This window comes from Macaca fascicularis, chromosome 10 (genome assembly GCF_037993035.2).
Source record: "Macaca fascicularis isolate 582-1 chromosome 10, T2T-MFA8v1.1".
NCBI lineage: Eukaryota > Metazoa > Chordata > Mammalia > Primates > Cercopithecidae > Macaca > Macaca fascicularis.
The window spans coordinates 88,786,010-88,806,609 of NC_088384.1; the positions used below are offsets into that span (position 1 = coordinate 88,786,010).

General features: G+C 46.9%; 1 protein-coding gene across 30 annotated transcripts in view; it reads right to left on the minus strand.

Moving 5' to 3' along the window:
- Positions 1 to 335: 335 nt before the first annotated feature.
- Positions 336 to 20,600, minus strand: part of COMMD7 (COMM domain containing 7) — a 38,178-nt gene continuing 17,913 nt past the window's right edge. For 6 of the 30 annotated variants that reach the window (XM_005568695.4, XM_015457914.3, XM_015457913.3 and 3 more), the window contains exons 4-9: positions 4,229 to 4,285; positions 4,108 to 4,145; positions 2,447 to 2,537; positions 2,086 to 2,135; positions 1,652 to 1,700; positions 336 to 1,098 (exon numbers count right to left, since the gene is read on the minus strand). In XM_005568695.4, coding sequence (XP_005568752.1) covers positions 1,022 to 1,098; positions 1,652 to 1,700; positions 2,086 to 2,135; positions 2,447 to 2,537; positions 4,108 to 4,145; positions 4,229 to 4,285 — 362 coding nt within the window. In that variant the 3' untranslated portion in view covers positions 336 to 1,021. Of the gene's footprint in view, positions 1,099 to 1,196; positions 1,553 to 1,651; positions 1,701 to 2,085; positions 2,136 to 2,446; positions 2,538 to 3,104; positions 4,146 to 4,228; positions 4,286 to 7,291; positions 7,413 to 20,600 lie in introns of those variants that run through there. The other 24 variants (XR_012419252.1, XR_012419250.1, XR_012419246.1 and 21 more) reach the window with 12 other exon arrangements.

The following is a 20,600-nucleotide window of genomic DNA, read 5'->3' on the forward strand; positions in this document are numbered from 1 at the left end:
CCAGATCTCAGCTCACTGCAAGCTCCGCCTCCCGGGTTCCCGCCATTCTCCTGCCTCAGCCTCCCGAGTAGCTGGGACCACAGGCGCCGCCACCTCGCCCGGCTAATTTTTTGTGTTTTTAGTAGAGACGGGGTTTCGCCGTGTTAGCCAGGATGGTCTCGATCTCCTGACCTTGTGATCCGCCCGTCTCGGCCTCCCAAAGTGCTGGGATTACAGGCTTGAGCCACCGCGCCCGGCCTCAGGGAGATAATTTTTAAAGACAAGAGCAAGCACTAGCTCTCTGCAAGGTACACCACTCTTTAATCCATGCAGTAGAAAGACAACTGGATCCAGACTTTTGCTTCAGAACCTTTTTATTCATCATCTAACCAACAGAGGTGGTTGGCTTGAGCTCAAACTAAAATGGCCTCAAAAGGCCTGCCTCGTTACAACATGACAGGGCAAAACCAGAAGTGGGGACAGAGTTTAGCCTCAGTTCTCTGCAGAGAAAACCAAGCATGTATTTACACACAGGTGCCTCATTAAAAACTGACTGGCAATGTTCCACCAGCACAGACCCAGAGTGTGCAGAAATCCATGGGGGCTCTGTACACGTCATTCAGACAATCCACTGATTCCTCAGCCATAAACAAGCTCTTGCTTTTTGGGAGGAGGGTGATTAGCATGTTATCTTGAATGATGGCACCATTTGTTTACTCTGGAACTTTGAAGGGGAGGTGACAATTTACTTTCTCCCCTGAATCTGAGATGCAGTGGCCTGTCACAGTATCTAAAATGTGTCCTGGAAGACAGATAGGTGGTGGAGGTTGCCCTAACACAGAGTTTACGGGGTAATTGTGTTGGGCTCTTTAAGTACTTAATCCTGTTGTTTTTCAGAAACCCTTTGCACCTGGGCTCCTAAGAAGCCAGCAGGGCCCCATGGAGCATCCCACAGGTCTGTGAGTGAAGTGCCTCTCAGAGCAGTCACCCAGGGAAGGGAGGAGGGCAGGGAACGGGGCCAGGGGAGATGCAGGGACAGAAATCAGCAGAAACACTCCATGCTGGTTCTGACTCGCTCCATCTCGTGCAGGAAGCTGTAGAACTGAGGCAAGGTTAATTCTGGGGAGAGAAAATTCAGCTTCAGATAAATCCACAGAATCATCCAAGAAAATTAATTTCCACGCAGAGGATTTTTTTTTTCTTTTTTGGCTTAGTACCTCTAAGCAGTTCTTGATGGGTAATTGATCATAATAAAGAACTGAGAGACTTGAATGCAGAAGGTTCTCTGCTCCATAGGAAAAAAAACGGGAGTGAGTGTTCAAATGGCACAGCTCCACAGCACAAAGAGATGAAAGGGTATCATTCGGGATGTTCAATGGGACTTCTACGGCAAGAGCTTCTTGCTCGTCAACCTTCTTCTTCAATCCCAGACATTCTGTTCCCTCCCTTTCCCTTTTTCAAAACGGCTCTTCAACTGTGGGGGCTCCAACCTGCCAATGGCTTTCTAACACTCCTTGTGCCATCTTTTAGGAGAGGAAAGGCAGTGGAACAGCTACTCCACAGCTGGCAATGACTGTTTTATAGAAGACATGATTTGTGGTGAGTGTCACCAGCCCCTGACTGCAGAGAACATGGAAAAGGTGAAGAGGTTCAAGAGGGAATTCAGACTCACCTATATACACATTTTCGGTTTGATTTCCTTTCTTAACCACCAACTTTAGCTGATAAAAGAAAAAGAAATAATTTAAATTAAAATGACAACTGGGCAAATAAATTAAAACCCTTTGACTTAATTAAGCTTCCAACCTGAGAGTCCTACAGGAGCAGTATGGATCATCCACCACTGAAAATTCTAACAATTCCCATGATTACAGGAACAATCACATGTCAATGAATCATACTAGGATCTATTCATCTGAAAGTAGGCATGTTAGTGACCACATCTGTAGCTGGCCACACTGCTCTGAGATAGATATGTAAGGTACTTCAGTAAAACATCCATTTAAATGGATATTTAAATGGATGGATATTTAACCCAATGTAGACTTGATAATTTTTAACCAAGTCAAAAATCTACCCATTTTCAAGGATCAGGAGAAGACTTACTTGTAAAAATATACTTCCCACTTTCTCCAATTCACTGCTCCCAGATGTCACTGTGACAAAAAAAAAAAAAAAAAAGAGAGAGAGAAAAATAACAAGTGACTGATTGAGGACTGACCCTGAAGACCCCAGTTTTGCAGTTGTCCAGCAGAAGCCATGTGGGGGCAAGTATGAGGGCAGCAAGGCGTACTTCTGGAAAGTCAACTCATCCAGAGCCATGAATTGAAACAGCTACTGAATGTGGGCAGAATACAAAACAGCAGGTGCTGCCTCAACAGTGCCTTCCCCACAGTGGCTGTGTCACAGCCTCTGCACCCCGACCCTGTACCACCCAAATAACCCAGGACTGGTTGTAACTAGTTACCTCCAAATTTCCACTCCATATCTATGAGCTGGTTAATCATCAGAGTCTGACCAATGGCCCACTGAGCAAGGGTGGGAGCATTCTGCTTCCACTGGAACAAAAGCAAAAGCCAAAGTCAATTACAAGAGGAAGAATCTCCCCTTCTCCATCCTGCCCCAACACTGCAATATTTAGCATTGACACAGATAGTGGGGAGGGTGCAGAACCAAGGGCTCAACCTATATGCACATACCTAGGGATGGAGGAGGGTACAGAGTGGCAGACCACAACATTAATGTTGTATTTTTCATTCCAAGATTTAATCCATCTTGGAATAAAAACTGTGCTGCCATCATACTGGCCCCCACATGGCTTCTACTAGACAATTGCAAAATTGGGGTCTTCAGGGTAAGTTCTCAACCAGTCACTTGTTATTTTTCTTTTTGTCACAGTGACATCTGAGAGCAGTAAACTGGAGAAAGTAGGAGGTATATTTTTACAAGTAAGTCTTCTCCTGATCCGTGAAAATGGGCAGATTTTTGACTAGGTCAAATCAGGAAAAATGATTAGAGATGCACTGAATAGCGCTGGTTAATGCTGTGCGTATGACACTCGCTTGAAGCCAAATGAAAACCTTAGGCTGGGGAAATGATAATACTGATGGATGGTTTCGGCTTACTTGGCATTTTCCGTTGTTTTCTCTCTTCGTGATATAAAAGCAAGGGGCTGGGCGTGGTGGTTCACGCCTGTAATCCCAGCACTTTGGGAGGCCGAGGAGGGTGGATCACCTGAGGTTGGAAGTTCAAGGACAGCCTGGCCAATATGGTGAAACCCCGTCTCTACTAAAAATACACAATTTGGCCGGGTGCGGTGGCTCATGCCTATAATCCCAGCACTTTGGGAGGCTGAGGCGGGTGGATCACAACGTCAGGAGATAGAGACCATCCTGGCTAACACGGTGAAACCCCGTCTCCACTAAAAATACAAAAAATTAGCTGGGTGTGGTGGCAGGCACCTGTAGTCCCACTCGGGAGGCTGAGGCAGGAGAATGGTGTGAACCCGGAGGCAGAGCTTGCAGTGAGCCCAGATCGCGCCACTGTACTCCAGCCTGGGCGACAGAGTGAGACTCTGTCTCTAAAAAAAAAAAAAAAAAATACAAAATTAGCCAGGCATGGTGGCACATGCCTGTAATCCCAGCTACTTGGGAGGCTGGGGCAGGAGAACTGCTTGAACCCAGGAGGTGGAGGTTGCAGTGAGCCGAGATTGTGCCATTGCACTCCAGCCTGGACAACAAGAGCGAAACTCTGTCTCGAAAAGAAGAAAATAAAAGAAAAAAGAAAAGAGGCCAAGCACGGTGGCTCACGCCTGTAATCCCAGCACTTTGGGAGGCAGAGGTGAGTGGATCACGAGGTCAAGAGTTCGAGACCATCCTGACTAACACACAGTGAAACCTCATCTCTACTAAAAATACAAAAAATTAGCCGGGCATGGTGGCATGTGCCTGTAGTCCCAGCTACTCAGGAGGCTGAGGCAGGAGAATCACTTGAACTCGAGAGGCAGAGGTTGTGGTGAGCCGAGATCACGCCACTGCACTCCAGCCTGGACAGAAAGCGACTACCTTTAAAAAAAAAAAAAAAAAAAAGCAGGGGATCTTAATTAACCTTGATGAAGAGGAATTATACCTTTTCAGAAAAGTAAGTGGCTTTCTCCTCACTAAGGCCTACAAGAGAACAGAAGGAGATATTAACATAATAAAAAGCCTCAGAAGCCAGTCACCCTGAGCAACCTTGGCCAATGACCTACCCAGAGTTATAAAATCCGCCTGGACCTGCTTGGCTGTGAGGCTCTTCTTCAAAGCACCTGGGAGGCAGGGGAGAAATCAGTTAGAAAGGCAGACCAGTGAATTAGTCAGCAACAAGTATTTAATGGGCACAACGTATGTGACCTAAAGGACAAAAGGAACACTCAAAGACTGGCCAGCTCCAAGAAGATCTCAATCCAGCCACGGGGAAAGAGCATCCGAAATGACCAGAAAACAAGAAAGACAGTACATTTTTAAATTTATTTATTTTATTTTTTTTTATTTTATTTATTTATTTATTTTTTGAGACGGAGTCTCACGCTGTTGCCCAGGCTGGAGTGCAGTGGTGCGATCTCGGCTCACTGCAAGCTCCGCCTCCCGGGTTCACGCCATTCTCCTGCCTCAGCCTCCTGAGTAGCTAGGACTACCGGCGCCCGCCACCGCGCCCGGCTAATTTTTTGTATTTTTAGTAGAGACGGGGTTTCACTGTGGTCTCGATCTCCTGACCTTGTGATCCGCCCGCCTCGGCCTCCCAAAGTGCTGGGATTACAGGCTTGAGCCACCGCGCCCGGCCAATTTATTTATTTTATTTTAAAAATATATTTATTTTTTTGAAATGAAGTCTCGCTCTGTCGCCCAGGCTGGAGTGCAGTGGTGCAATCTTGGCTCACTGCAACCTGTACCTCCTGGGTTCAAGTGATTTTCATGCCTCAGCCTCCTGAACAGCTGGGACTACAGGCGTGCACCACCACACCCAACCAATTTTTGTGTCTTTAGTAGAGACTGGGTTTTACCATGTTGACCAGGCTGGTCTCGAACTACTAACCTCAAGTGATCTGCCCACCTCGGCCTCCCAAAATGCTAGGATTAAAGGGGTGAGAGCCACCATGCCCGGCGCATTTTTTTTTTTTAATTGTACAACACAATTATTTATCCCTCCAGCAAGTGTGAGAGAAGTCAGAGACAACAGAAAAGACTTCACGGTCTTGGGGTTGGAACAACTGGTCTGAGCAATGAGTAAGGCTATGAATTCCTGGAGCAAAAGGCAGGGGAGCGTAATGTCAGGTTGGGCACAGGGGGCAACCACCTAGAGCCCCACAATGCATTATGTAGCCACTATTGCATGTGGTTATGCAAAGTTTTTTTTTTTTTTTTTTTTTTTGAGACGGAGTCTCGCTCTGTCACCCAGGCTGGGGTGCAGTGGCCGGATCTCAGCTCACTGCAAGCTCCGCCTCCCGGGTTTATGCCATTCTCCTGCCTCAGCCTCCCGAGTAGCTGGGACTACAGGTGCCCGCCACCTCGCCTGGCTAGTTTTTTGTATTTTTTAGTAGAGACAGGGTTTCACCGTGTTAGCCAGGATGGTCTCGATCTCCTGATCTCGTGATCCGCCCGTCTCAGCCTCCCAAAGTGCTGGGATTACAGGCTTGAGCCACCGCGCCCGGCCACAAATTTTAATTAAATAAAATTTAAAATTCCATTCCTCAGTCTCACTAGCTATTTCCTGTGTCAAACGATCACACAAGGCCAGGGACCATTGTATTGAACACTGAAGATTACAGACATTTACATCTGCAGAGAAAGTTCTATCGGATGGCGTTATCCTAGGAAATTAGCTTTCACGCAGTACACCAAGATTGACCAAACAGACTAACCTCTACAATTCACAAGTCACTTCCAGAGGGGCTGTCAAAACTTCTCAGAAGCCCTAGGAACACTCCCCTGTGGTGGCCGCCTTGTTTTGCTAGGCTCCAATTCCTGAAAACAAAGCCAGCAATCTGGGCTTCTCAATGTTTAACCTGCAGGCTACATCTCCAGTCAGAATTTGGCAACCACTCTCAAATTTTCCACTTTTTAGTTCACCAGAAAATGACTAATTAAAGAATAGGAAGATGCCCAGCACCATCAAGGGAAGGCCCTGAACCTATACCCTAAACCCAAGTCCCCACCCCCACCTCACTCCAGAAAAACAATCCTAAAGGCTGTTGTACCGGTAATATCAACCATATAAACAAAGGGAGGAAATCTTTTATCTCCAAAATCAGAGTGAGCAAGGAAGCCACACAGAATAAAAAAGGCAAGACCCCAGGAAACCGTAGCCATAAAGGCCCTCTGAGAAGGTGGCTACTTCCCAGCCAATCCAATTAACTCATAACTACCATGAATATAACTTCTTGGTTTATACTGAATTCAAATCCAATACTTTATTTGACAATCCCAAAACACTGGGCTTTATTATTGTAATTTTTTTTTTTTTTTTTTTTTTTTTGAGACAGTGAGATGGGGTTTCACTCTATCGCCCAGGCTGAAGTACAGTTGGGCAATCTCAGCTCACCTCCCCCTGCCCGGCGGGGTGCTCAAGCAATCCTCCCACCTCAGCCTCCCACACAGCTGGGATTACAACGCCCAGCTAATTTTTTTAATTTTTGTAGGGACAGGGTCTTGCCAAGTTGCCAAAACTGGTCTCAAACTCCTGAACTCAAGCAATCCACCCACCTTGGCCTCCCAAAGTGCTGGGATTACAGACAGGAGCCACCATGCTCAGCTATTATTTTAACTTTATTTACCACGAAAGATTAAGCATTTTTGGGAGAAAATCTGTCAAATCCAGATAGTCAAGAATTGTACTGCCAAGAATTCACCCAACCAAGCTGCACCCAAAAGCACACTGAGATATACAAGGGAAGCTCTTTAGCAATGTGGATAGTAGGGACGAAAGGTCATGGAGAGACCAGGCACAGTGGCTCACGCCTATAATCCCAGCACTTTGGGAGGCCGAGGTAGGTGGATCACTTGAGGTCAGTAGTTCGAGACTAGCCTGGCCAACATGGCAAAACCCCATCTCTACTAAAAATACAAAAATTAGCCGGGCATGGTGGCACACGCCTGTATTCCCAGCTACTTGGGAGGCTGAGGCAGGAGAATCGCTTGAACCCAGGAGGCAGAGGTTGCAGTGAGCCGAGATGGCGCCACTGCATCACAGCCTGGCGACAGAGCAAGACTCTGTCCCCAAAAAAAAAAAAATAGAAAAAACAAAACAAAACAAAACAAAAAAACAGGCTGGGTACCTGTTACACAATTAGCTGGGAGGCTGAGGCAGGAGAATCATCTGAGCCCGGGAGGTAGAGGTTGCTGTGAGCCGAGATCTTGCCACTGCACTCAAGCCTGGGCAACAGAGCGAGACTCCGTCTCAAAAACAAACAAGCAAACAACAACAAAAACAACAAACAAAAACTCAGGTCAGACCATGTCTTTTTTTCTGCTCAAAGCCCTCTACTATCTCCTATTTCACTCACAGTAAAATCCAAAGGTTGTACAATACCCTGCATGCTCTGGCCTCCTCTTAGAACCCCTAGGCTCTCTCCCTTGCTTACTCTGCTATTTTTAGAATATGCCAAGCAGCTTTCTAACCCCCGCCATTTGCCCTTGCCGTTCTCTGCACACAGCTCATCCCTTCGCTTCATTCAGGGTTGTGCCTGACTCTTACCTCCTCAGAAAGGATCCCTGACCACTCTATTTTACATTTTTTCTTTTTTTTTTTAATCTTATTTAAAATAAGATTTTACCCAGGCTGGACTGCAGTGGTGTAATTATGGCTCACTACAGCCTTGACCTCCTGGGCTTAATGGATCCTCCCACCTCAGGCTCCTAAGTAGCTGGGACTAGAGGCACGCCCCACCATGCTTGCCTAATTTTTAATATTTTTTCTAGAGATAGAGTCTCACTATCTTGCCAGCCTCGAACTCCTGCACTGAAGCAATACTCCTACCTCAGCCTCTCTAAATGCTGGGATTATAGGCATGAGCTGCCAAGCCCAGCTTCATTGTATTTTAAATAGCACTGCCCTTTACTCATACTCCTATAATGCTGTGGAATATTCTGCATTGCATTTATAACTACCCAACTTTATGTTATATATTTATTATCAAGTTTTCCACTAGAACATCAGCTTGATAAGAACAAAGACTAGGCTCATTTTGCCTACTGCTGTGTCCCAAGCTCCGAGAGAAATGCCTGGCAAAGTTTATTGGTTGGCACTCAATAAAAACATGTTGAAGGCAAGAATCCTTACAATGGAATGCTATCCAGGCTTTTAAAAAATTATGTAAGGCCAAGTGCTGTCATTCCAGCACTTTGGGAGGCTGAGGTGGGAGGATACTTGAGCCCAGGGGTTCAAGACCAGTCTGGGCAACACAGGAAGACCCTATTCTACAAAATAAAAAAAATTAGCAAGGTATAGTGGCATGGACCTGTGGTCCCAGCTACTCAGGAGGCTGAGGTGGAAGGATGGCTTGAGCCCAGGAGGTTGAGGCTATAGTAAACCATAATTGCATCACTGCATTCCAGCCTATGCAACAGAGTGAGACCTCATTAAAAAAAAAAAAAAAAAAAAAGAGGTAGCTCAGTAGCTCTTGATGGACCAATCTGTATAATATAATGTCAAGAAAAAAAGGAAAGGCACCTATAATCCCAGCACTTTGGGAAGCTGAGATGAGAGGACTGCTTGAGGCTAGGAATTTGAGACTAGCCTGGGCATCATAGCAAAACCCTGCCTCCACAAAAAAATAATAAAAAATTACTTGGGTGTGGTGGTGCACACCTGTAATCCAGCTGCTCAGGAGGCTAAGATAGGATGATCGCTTGAGCCCAGGAGTTTGAGGCTACAGTGAGCCATGATGGCACCACTGCACTCCAGCCTGGGTGACAGAGCAAGACTCTATCTCTAAAAATAAATAAATAAAAATAAGTGTTACTTTGGCCCGGCATGGTGGCTCACGCCTGTAATCCCAGCACTTTGGGAGGCTGAGGCGGGTGGATCACATGAGGTCAGGAGTTTGAGACCAGCCTCGTCAACACGGTGAAACCCTGTCTCCACTAAAAATACAAAAATTAGCTGGGCATGGTGGCACACACCTGTAGTCCCAGCTACTTGGGAGGCTGAGGCAGGAGAATCACTTGAACCCGGGAGGCAAAGGTTACAGTGAGCCGAGATCACACCACTGCACTCCAGCCTGGGCGACAGAGTGAGACTCTGTCTAAAAAAAAAAAAAGGAAACAAAGCCAAGTGGCTTATAGGCCAGAGGGTCCCCACACCAAGTTCTTTCTAACACCAGGCCATTCTCAGAAGCTATCTTGGTGCTGCGGTACCAGGCAATGCCTTGACAGTTGTTGACAATGAAGGCAACAAAGCTGCAGGGACCGAAGAGCAAGCTCTCCATCTTGAAGTTACCTCGGGAGGGCAGAGGCCAGACCTGAAACATGGATTGGCATCATGCTAGGTCTCAAGTGCTTAACCTCTTTTTCAGCTTTTTCCTTTGGTGATTCCTTTGTCCTAGGCAAATACCAGCCACAAGACAGACCTTCAACCTTTGACCCTATGCCAGACAGAATGAAAACTGTGTTGGGGCCTCTTGGAGGATGGGGTGGGGGGAGGGATAGGATTAGGAAAAGTAGTTAATCCATGATGGGCTTAATACCTAGGTGATGGGCCGGGCAAGGTGGCTCACACCTGTAATCCCAGCACTTTGGGAGGCCGAGACAGGTGGAACACGAGGTCAAGAGATCGAGACCATCCTGGACAACGTGGTGAAACTCCATATCTACCAAAAAGTATAAAAATTAGCTGGGCATGGTGGCACGTGTCTGTAGTCCCAGCTACTAGCGAGGCTGAGGTAGGAGAATCGCTTGAACCCAGGAGGCAGAGGTTTAAGTGAGCCGAGATCTCGCCACTGCACTCCAGCCTGGTGACAGAGCGAGATTCCGTCTCAAAAAAAAAAAAAGAAAAGAAACCCTAGGTGATGGGTTGACGGGTGCAGCAAACCACCATGGCATACTATGTAACAAACCTGCACACCCTGCATGTGTACCCCAGAGCTTAAAAAAAAAAAAAAGAAAGAAAATTGTGTAAACTCCAACACTGCAGTCAGCAGAACATGATACATGGGGAAATTTAAGAACATCCTTCTGGGCCGGGCACGGTGGCTCACACCTATAATCCCAGCACTTTGGGAGGCCGAGGCAAGTGGATCACGAGGTCAGGAGATCGAGACCATCCTGGCTAGCACGGTGAAACCCCAACTCTACTGAAAACACAAAAAATTAGCCGGGTGTGGTGGTGGGCACCTATCGTCCCAGCTACTCGGGAGGCTGAGGCAGGAGAATGGCGTGAACCCGGGAGGTGGAGCTTGCAGTGAGCCGAGATTGTGCCACTGCTGCACTCCAGCCTGGGCGGCAGAGCAAGATTCTGTCTCAAAAAAAAAAAAAAAGGGCCGGGCGCGGTGGCTCACGCCTGTAATCCCAGCACTTTGGGAGGCCGAGACGGGCGGATCACGAGGTCAGGAGATTGAGACCATCCTGGCTAACACCGTGAAACATCGTCTCTACTAAAAAAATACAAAAAAAAATAGCCGGGCGAGGTGGCGGGTGCCTGTAGTCCCAGCTACTCGGGAGGCTGAGGCAGGAGAATGGCGTGAACCCGGGAGGAGGAGCTTGCAGTGAGCTGAGATCCGGCCACTGCACTCCAGCCTGGGAGACAGAGCAAGACTCCGTCTCAAAAAAAAAAAAAAAAAAAAAATTCTTCTTCAAACACAGATAACTTTGAGATGGTCCTTTTTTTCTTTTTTTTTTTTGAGACATGGAGTCTTACTCTTTTCTCCCCCGACCAGAGTGCAGTGGCACAATCTTGGCTCACTGCAACCTATGCCTCCCAGATTCAAGTGATTCTCCTGCCTCACCCTCCCAAGTAGTTGGGACTATAGGTGCATGCCACCACGCCCAGCTAATTTTTTGCATTTTTCGTAGAGACTAGGATGGTCTTGATCTCCTGACCTCATGATCCGCCCACCTCAGCCTCCCACAGTGCTAGGATTAAGGTGTGAGCCACCATGCCCGGCCTCTTTGTGAACTCCTGACCTCAGGTGATCCACTCACCTCGGCCTCCTAAAGTGCTGGGACTACAGGCGTGCGCCAACGCACCCAGCAACAGGCACCAATTTTTACCAGAACTGTTGCCTTAGCTAAACCCTCAAAGCTGTCAAACAATATGAAGGACAAAACAAATGGAAGTGAGGGCGAGGATTTCAGCTTTGCCAAGACAGGTGGAAAAACAGCAAACATTGTTCTTATTCAGTGTACAAATGGGAGCCCAAGGAATGGACACAGGCTTGGTGAAAACTCCCGGAGAAGGAAGCAGATGGGAGAGGATGGAGAGCTGCTTTCATCCAGTCATTACTGACCCCGAAGGCTGTCCAGCTGAAGCCACCCTGTAAGGCTCACAGAGATGCTGGGAAACATCAATGAACTGAACAGACAACAATCTCTGCCCTTATGAGGCTTCCATTCTACTGGCAGGAGAAAGACCACAGCAATAACGTAACACATAAGCCACACAGGGTATGAGAAGGGGGAGGCTAGGCACAGTGGCTCACGCCTGTAATCCCAGCACTTTCGGAGGCCAAGGCAGGTAGATCTCAAGGTCAGGAGTTCAAGACCAGCCTGGCCAACATGGTGAAACCCCATCTCTACTAAAATACAAAAATTAGCCAAGCATGGTGGTGAGCGCCTGTAATCCCAGCTACTCTGGAGGCCGAGGCAGGAGAATCGCTTGAACCCAGGAGGCAGAGGTTGCAGTGAGCCGAGATCATGCCATTGCACTCTAGCCTGGGCAATACAGTATGACTCTGTCTCAAAAAAGAAATAATAATAAAACTGCCCTCCCGCCAAAACAAAAAAAGAAAGAAGGGGGAAAGTGACATGGAGAAAAATAGTAGGGTGGCGCATGGGGCTGGCAGTCCTGGGGAATTTAGTTCAACGTTTGATTAAATACCACTTATGACTACACTTCATTGCTGATTATTCTTTTTTGTGTGTGTGGCTACAAAGAACTCACTGGGGAGTGGGGAAGGGGAGTTACCTCCTTTTTATAAAAATAAAATAAAATAAAATAAAAATCAGTTATGGATCACCCACAGGGGCCAGATATCTTGCTAAGTATCAAAATAAAAATAGGGCCAGGCATGGTGGTTGTAATCTCAGCACTTTGGAAGGCCAAGGCAAGTGGATCACCCAAGGTGAGGAGTTCGAGACCAGCCTGGCCAATATGGTGAAACTCCGTCTCTGCTAATAATACAAAAAATTAAGGCCAGGCACGGTGGCTCACGTAGTCCCAGCACTTTGGGAGGCTAAGGTGGGTGATCACGAGGTCAGGAGTTTGAGGCCAGCCTGGCCAATATGGTGAAACCTCGTCTCTACTAAAAATACAAAAATTAGCCAGGCATGGTGGTGCATGGTTGTAGTCCCAGCTACTCAGGCGGCTGAAGTAGAATAATCGCTTGAACCCGGCAGGTGGAGGTTGCAGTGAGCCGAGATCGCACCACTGTACTCCAGCCTAGGCAATAGAGCGAGATTCCATCTCAAAAAAAACACAAAACAACAACAAAAAGAATTAGCCAGGTGTGGTGGCACATGCCTGTAATCTCAGCTACTCAGGAGGCCGAGGTGGCAGAATCTCTTGAATCCGAGAGGCAGAGGTTGCAGTGAGCCGAGATCACGCCACTGCACTACAGCCCGGGCAACAGAGTGGGACTCCATCTCAAAAAAATAAGTAAATAAAAATAAATAAATAAATGAAATAAAAATAGGCAGCCAAGCAGGGTGGCGAGGTCGAGGCTACAGTAAGCAGAGATTGTGCCACTGCACTCCAGCCTGGGCAACACAGCCAGACCCAGTCTCAAAACAAAACAAAACAAAACATAAATAATAAAAAAAACAGGCAGCCAGGCATGGTGGCTCATGCCTATATCCCAGCACTTTGGGAGGCTGAGGCAGGTGGACTGCTTGAACTCAGGAGTTCAAGACCAGCCTAGGAAACACGGCAAAACCCTATCAAAAATACAAAAATTAGCTGGGAGCGGTGGCATGCGCTTGTGGTCCCAGCTGCGTGGGAGGCTGAGGTGGGAGGCTCACTGAAACTCAGGAAGTCAAGGCTACAGTTAGCAGAGACTGTGCCACTGCGATCCAACCTGGGCAACACAGCCAGACCCAGTCTTAAAAAAACAAACAAACAAAAAGAATAAAATAAAATAAAAAAACAGGCGGCCAGGCGTGGTGGCTCATGCCTATATCCCAGCACTTTGGGAGGCTGAGGCAGGTGACTGCTTGAACTCAGGAGTTCAAGACCAGCCTAGGAAACATGGCAAAACCCTGTCTCTACCAAAAATACAAAAATCAGCCAGGAGTGATGGCACGCACCTGTGGTCCCAGCTACTTGGGAGGCTTAGGTTGGAGGCTCGATGGAGCTTAGGGAGTCAAGGCTGCAGTGAGCTGTGATCACGCCACTGTACTCCAACCTGGGTGACAGAGCGAGACTCTGTCTCAAAAAAAATTAATTAATCAAAAATAAATTAATTAATTAATTAAAAACAGGCTTAAATAGTGACCCTACTGCCAAGTTATCTGTAATCTCAGCTAGGAGATAACACCTAATAAAAATGACAATCATAACATTAGCAGCAGTGCGCTACCACTTAGAGAAGTGAGCACCTTGTTACATTTATTATCTTTATCCTTGTAATAAAAGTATAAGTCTACTATTAGTTCTCAGGTACCATTAGGTCTCCGAGCTATTAAATCCTTGGTGAGTAAGCAAGCACAGGAGGGCCACCCAGCAGCCACGTGCTGGACTGGAATCCTATCGAGATCCTGATGGGAACTCACTCCAAACAAACAAAATACAGGAGACAATGGGGAAATTAATACTGACCTTGTATTTTCCTTTTAGATATGATAATGGCATTGTAGTTTGATAAGGGGGAAATTCCTTTTTTTTTTAGAGATAGATAACTAAGTATTCAGGAATAAAATGATATGTCTGATACTGCCTTTAACATAATCCAGTTTGCACTGGGCATGTTGCCCACACCTGTAATCCCAGCTACTCAGCAGGCTGAAGTGGGAGGATTGCTTGAGGCCAGGAGTTGAGACCAGCCCAACCAACACAGCAAGACCCCCACATCTCTAAAACTAAACTAAACTAAAGTAATCCAGTTCAGAGAGCAGTGAGAAGCCATGGGTGGGGTCCACATGAATCAATCTGGCCATGGGTTAGTCACTTTTGAAGGGTTTTCTTTGGTTTGTTTTTTAGAGACAGGGTCTTCCTCTGTTGTGCAAACTGGAGGGCAGTGGTGCAATCATGGCTCACTGCAGCCTGGACTCCTGGGCTCAAGGGATCTTCCTGTCTCAGTGTCTGAAGTAGCTGAGACTACAGGCAAGTAGTTGGGACTGCAGGTGCGCACCACCATGCCCAGTTAATATTTTTTTTATTAGACAGAGTCTCACTGTCACCCAGGTAGGAGTGCATGGTGTAATCTTGGCTCACTGCAACCTCTGCCTCCCAGGTTCAAGCAATTTTCATGCCTCATCCTCCCAAGTAGCTGGGGTTACAGGCATGTGCCATCACGCCCGGCTCATTTTTGTATTTTTAGTAGAGATAGGGTTTTGTCATGTTGGCCAGGCTGGTCTCAAACTTCTGACCTCAAGTGATCCGCCTGCCTCAGCCTCCCAAAGTGCTGGGATTACAGGCATGAGTCACCATACCTGGCCATTGTTTTTCCATTTTTTGTAGAGGTAGGGTCTCACTACGTTGCCCAGGCTGTTCTCCAACTACTGGCCTCAAGAGATTCTCCCCCTTTGACTTCCCACAGTGCTGGTATTACAGGCATGAGTCATTGTGCCTGGCTGAAGTCAGGTGTTTTAAAGAATTATATACTAAATAGTACAAGAAAAACATTTCTTAAAAAAGGCAAAAAGGCCAGGCGCAGTAACTCATGCTTGTAACCTCAGCACTTTGGGAGGCTGAGGTAAGTGGATCACCTGAGGTCAGGAGTTTGAGACCACCCCGGCCGATATAGTAAAACCTCCTCTCTACCAAAAAAAAAAAAAAAAAAAAAAAAAAAAATTAGCCTGGTGTAGTGGTGTGTGCTTGTAATCCCAGCTACTCAGGAGGCTGTGGCAGGAGAATCGCTTGAACCTAGGAGGTGGAGGTTGCAGAGAGCCAAGATTGTACCACTGCACTCGAGCCTCGGTGACAGAGCAAGACTGTCTCAAAAAAATAAATCAATAGGCCGGGCGCAGTGGCTCAAGCCTGTAATCCCAGCACTTTGGGAGGCCGAGACAGGCAGATCACGAGGTCAGGAGATCAAGACCATCCTGGCTAACACGGTTTTTTGTACTAAAAAATACAAAAAACTAGCCAGGTAAGGTGGCGGGCGCCTGTAGTCCCAGCTACTCAGGAGGCTGAGGCAGGAGAATGGTGTAAACCCGGAAGGAGGAGCTTGTAGTGAGCTGAGATCCGGCCACTGCCCTTCAGCCTGGGTGACAGAGGGAGACTCCGTCTCAAAAAATAAATAAATAAATAAATAAAATAAATCAATAAAATAAAAAGGGGCCAGACGCGGTGGCTCACGCCTGTAATCACAGCACTTTGAGAGGCCAAGGTGGATGGACTGCCTGAGCTCAGGATTTCGGGACCAGCCTGGGCAACACAGTGAAACTCCGTCTCTACTAAAATACAAAAAATTAGCTGGGCGTGACGGCATGGGCCTGTGATCCCAGCTACTTGGGAGGCTGAGACAGGAGAATCGCTTAAACTCAGGAGGCAGAGGTTGCAGTGAGCACAGACTGTGCCATTGCATTCCAGCCTGGGCAACAAGCGAGACTCTGTCTCAAATAAATAAATAAAATAAAATAAAACAAAATGCCAAAAAAAGATCAGTACTTTACAAAGTTTTTACTTGACTCTCCACCTGCCAAAAAGAAAAAAAGAAACCAAAAAGTTCCATCATTAACTATGCTTCACAGATACTGGTTAAGCAGGTTTCTTTACTGCAAGACTTTTCAGAACCTGAGATGTGTCAATGTGTGCTTGAATCTCCAGGGTTCCAAGGCTGGGGTTGGGGGGAGAGTATTTCGGACTCTGGACACACCAATTTGAGGAAGACTGATCTGGTGGTTTCTTGGGGCCACTTCAGCTCTAACAAACTGTACTTCTACAATAACAGCTTGTTGCACAGGCAGGACCAGGCTAAAGGGAAAGGACAGTGATGAGGGCCTGGAGGCTCTTACATTGCAGATTAGATTAGGAAAGGCCTTGAATACCAAACTGAGGCCTACAGACTTCATTACGCAAGGTAAACAGTTGAGAGGAGCAGCATGATCCAAGCTGTGCTGTAGTAAGTGTGCTCCAGGGCAAACTGGAGTCTGGATGGGAGAATGGAGGTGGAGATGTAACTGCCACAACTAGACATGCAGGGCTAAGAAACTGTTCTGGGATGGCAGCCTTTGGGACTAGAAAGAAGGAATGCACAAGGACAAACGATAAGAAGGGGCCAGGAAGGCCGGGGGCAGTGGCTTACACCTGTAATCGCAGCACTTTGGGAGGACAAGGCGGGGTGGATCACCTGAGGTCAGGAGTTCGAGACCAGCTTGGTCAACAAGGTGAAACCCCATCTCTAATAAAAATATAAAAAATTAGCCAGGCATGGTAGCGAGTGCCTGTAATCCCAGCTACTCAGGAGGCTAAGACAGGAGAATCGCTTGAACCTGTGAGGCGGAGGTTGTAGTGAGCCAAGATGGTGCCACTGCACTCCAGTGTGGGCAACAAGAGCAAAACTCCATCTCAAAAAAATAAAATAAAATAAAATAAAATAAAACTTAGAAGGCTTTGGGACATTAACTAGCCCAGACATACATTCACATCCTCATTATTAGGTAAAAGTTTTATCCCATAATTTAACATAAAGGAATAGGACTGATCACTAGCTGCTCTATCAATAAATAAAGGCCATAACAGCTGGGCACAGTAACACGCCTATAATCCCAGCTACTTGGGAGGTTAAGACAGGACTTCAAGACCAGCCTGGGCAACAGAGCAAGACCCTGGCTCAACAAAAGTCCCAACAAAACAAAGGTTACAGTTGAGCAAACACTGTGTTAAGTACTTTACAGGCATTTGTCCATTCATTCCTAACACCACAATAAGCTGCTATTATTATTCTACTTTTCAGATAAGAAACTGAGGTTCTACAAGGCTGAATTGTCCAGGACCAAATGGCTACATTCAGTGATGGGACCAAAACTCAAATCAGAGTGAGCCTGAAAAGCCCATCTCTTCATTGGTATGCTGAGTTCCTCAATTTCCTCTATATCTATAGAAAATGACCTACTATAGGCCAGGCACAGTGGCTCACACCTGCAATCCCAGCACTTTGGGAGGCTAAGGTGGGCAGATCACCTGAGATCAGGAGTTTGAGACCAGCCTGGCCAACATGGTGAAACCCCGTCTGTACTAAAAATACAAAAATTAGCCGGGCATGGTGGCACATGCCTGTAATCCCAGCTACTCAGGAGGCTGAGGCAGGAAAATTGCTTGAACTCGAGAGGCAGAGGTTGCAGTGAGCCGAGACTGAGCCACTGCACTCCAGCCTGGGAGACAAGAGCGAAACTCCATCTCAGAAAAAGAGAAAAATATAAACTAGGCCAGGCATGGTGGTTCATGCCTGTAATACCAGCGTTTTGGGAGGCCAAAGCAGGCAGACTGCTTGAGCTCAAGAATCAAGACCAGCCAGGGCAACATGGTAAAACCTCGTCTCTACAAAAAATACAAAAATTAGCCAGGTGTGTTGGGGCATCTGTAGTCCCAGCTACTCAGGAGGCTGAAGTAGAAGAATCACTTAAGCCCTGGAGGTGGAGGTTGCAGTGAGTTATGCTGATCAGTCCGCGTGAGACCTTGTCCCCTTGCAAAAAAAGAAGGAAAATATAGACTCAACGTCCCCTGTGACGGTCACAGCATCTCCTAAATCATATTCAATTCGCTCTGCATGTACTGAGCACCTGCTTTATGCCATTACCTTGCTTCTAACCATGGCTTAGGAAAGAACAAGACTAGCCCCTGACTTTGAGGAACTATCTATTAGAGCCATGAGACAGATACATCAGATACAAACAAAACAGCAGGAACAACAGAAACCTGTAAATGAGTACTGACCAAAATGATAGCTACAGATAAAAAGCATATCTCAGATGCTGGAAGGGGAGGTCACTGTGAACTCAAGCAATTTGGGAAGGCTTTCTGAGACAGCACAGGGGTGGAGCTCAAGGACTGGGAACAGCTGAAGGCAATCTAACAGGATCCAGTGGGGGGCCAGGTGTGGTGGCTCATGCCTGTAATCCCAGCACTTTTAGAATCCGAGGCGGGAGGATCGCTTGAGCCTAGGATAGATGGAGATCAGACTGGGCAACAGGAAGACCCTGACTCTATTTATTTTTAATAGGCAGGGCACGGTGGCTCACACCTATAATCTCAGGACTTTGGGAGGCCAAGGCAGGCAGATCACCTCAGGTCAGGAGTTCGAGACCAGCCAGGCCAACATGGTGAAACCCCAGCTCTACTAAAAGTACAAAAAATTGCTGGGCAGGGTGGCTCACGCCTGTAATCCCAGCACTTTGGGAGGCCAAGGCGGGCGGATTACCTGAGGTCAGGAGTTCGAGACCAGCCTGGCCAACATGGAGAAACGTCGTCTCTACTAAAAATACAAAAAAAAAAAAAAAAAAGCCAGGCCTGTTGGTGGGCGCCTGTAATGCCAGCTACTCAGGAGGCTGAGGCAAGAGAATTGCTTGAACCCAGGAAACGGAGGTTTGCAGTGAGCCGAAATCATGCCACTGCACTCCAGCCTGGGCGACAGAGCAAGACTTTGTCTCAAAAAAAAAAAAAAAAAATTAGCTGAGTGTGGTGGCGCACATCTGTACTCCCAGCTATTTGGGAGGCTGAGGCAGGAAAATCGCTTGAACCCAGGAGGTGGAGGTTGCAGTGAGCCAAGATCACACTACTGCACTCCAGCCTGGGTGAGAGAGTGAGAATCCATCTCAAAAAAAAGAAAATAGGCCGGGCACGGTGGCTCAAGCCTGTAATCCCAGCACTTTGGGAGGCCGAGATGGGCGGATCACAAGGTCAGAAGATTGAGACCATCCTGGCTAACACGGTGAAACCCTGTCTCTACTAAAAATACATAAAAAACTAGCCGGGCAAGGTGGCGGGTGCCTGTAGTCCCAGCTACTCGGGAGGCTGAGGCAGGAGAATGGCGTGAACCCGGGAGGCGGAGCTTGCAGTGAGGTGAGATCCGGCCACTGCACTCCAGCCTGGGCGACAGAGCGAGACTCTGTCTCAAAAAAAAAAAAAAAAAGAAAAGAAATAATAAATAATACAAATACAAATACGAAAAATTAGCCAGGCGTGGTGGTGCATGCCTGTAGTTCCAGCTACTCAGGAGACTGAGGCAGAAGAATTGTTTGAACCTGGGAGATGGAGGTTGCAGTGAGCCAAGATTCGAGATCTTGCCACTGTACTCCAGTCTGAGTGACAAGAGCAAAACTCTGTCTCCAAAAAACAAACAACAAAAAAAAGGATACAGTGTACAGTGTGGTGGGGAGCATAGATGAGGAAGACAGGAAAGACTGGGGACAGGGACACTAGACAGAGGTCTCCCGAAAAATTAGTGCCCATAGCAGGTATTTGGTAGACAGGTCTCAGCCCTCAGATAAACCCATTTCCAAAGATGAAGGCTAGAGAATGAGAATAATGACTTATGGTTCTGGATGGGCATGGTGGCTCATGCCTGTAATCCCAGCGCTTTGGAAGGCGTGGCCGGCAGATCACCTGAGGTCAGGAGTTCAAGACCAACCTGGCCAACATGGTGAAACTTGGTCTCTACTAAAACTACAAAAATTAGCCAGGCATGGTGGTAGGCACCTGTAATCCCAGCTACTCAGAAGGCTGAGGTAGAAGAATCACTTGAACCCGGGAGGTGGAGGTTGCAGCGAGCCGAGATCGCACCACTGCATTCTAGCCTGGGTGACAGAATGAGATTGTCTCAGGAAAAAAAAAAAAAAAAAAAAAAAAAAAAAGGCTTGTGGTTCTGCACTTTAGGTACCGTGTTGGTGAGGCTGGTCTCGAAATACTCACATTTGTGAGTAAGAAGAGGTTGTAACGATGTTCACTGTGGTGGTGTTTGTAAGGGTGAGATGTGAGAACAACGGAAATATCCAACAACAGGAAATAGATTAAAAGGAGATATATTCAGTCTATGGGATATTACAGCCACCTAAAGAATGAAGGTGATGTCACCAGGTATAATGAAAAAAATGTGAGTTCCAGGACACGTTTTACGGTTTGCTACCATTTATGAAAACAAAGCTACATAAATGTATATGTTCATTAGTGTACATAAAAATATAAAAGGCTATAGTCCAAAATTATATTGTGATTATTTCTAGGGACGAGAGTAGGAAGAGAGTAAAAGGGGATTTTTACTTTTCACTCTCTAT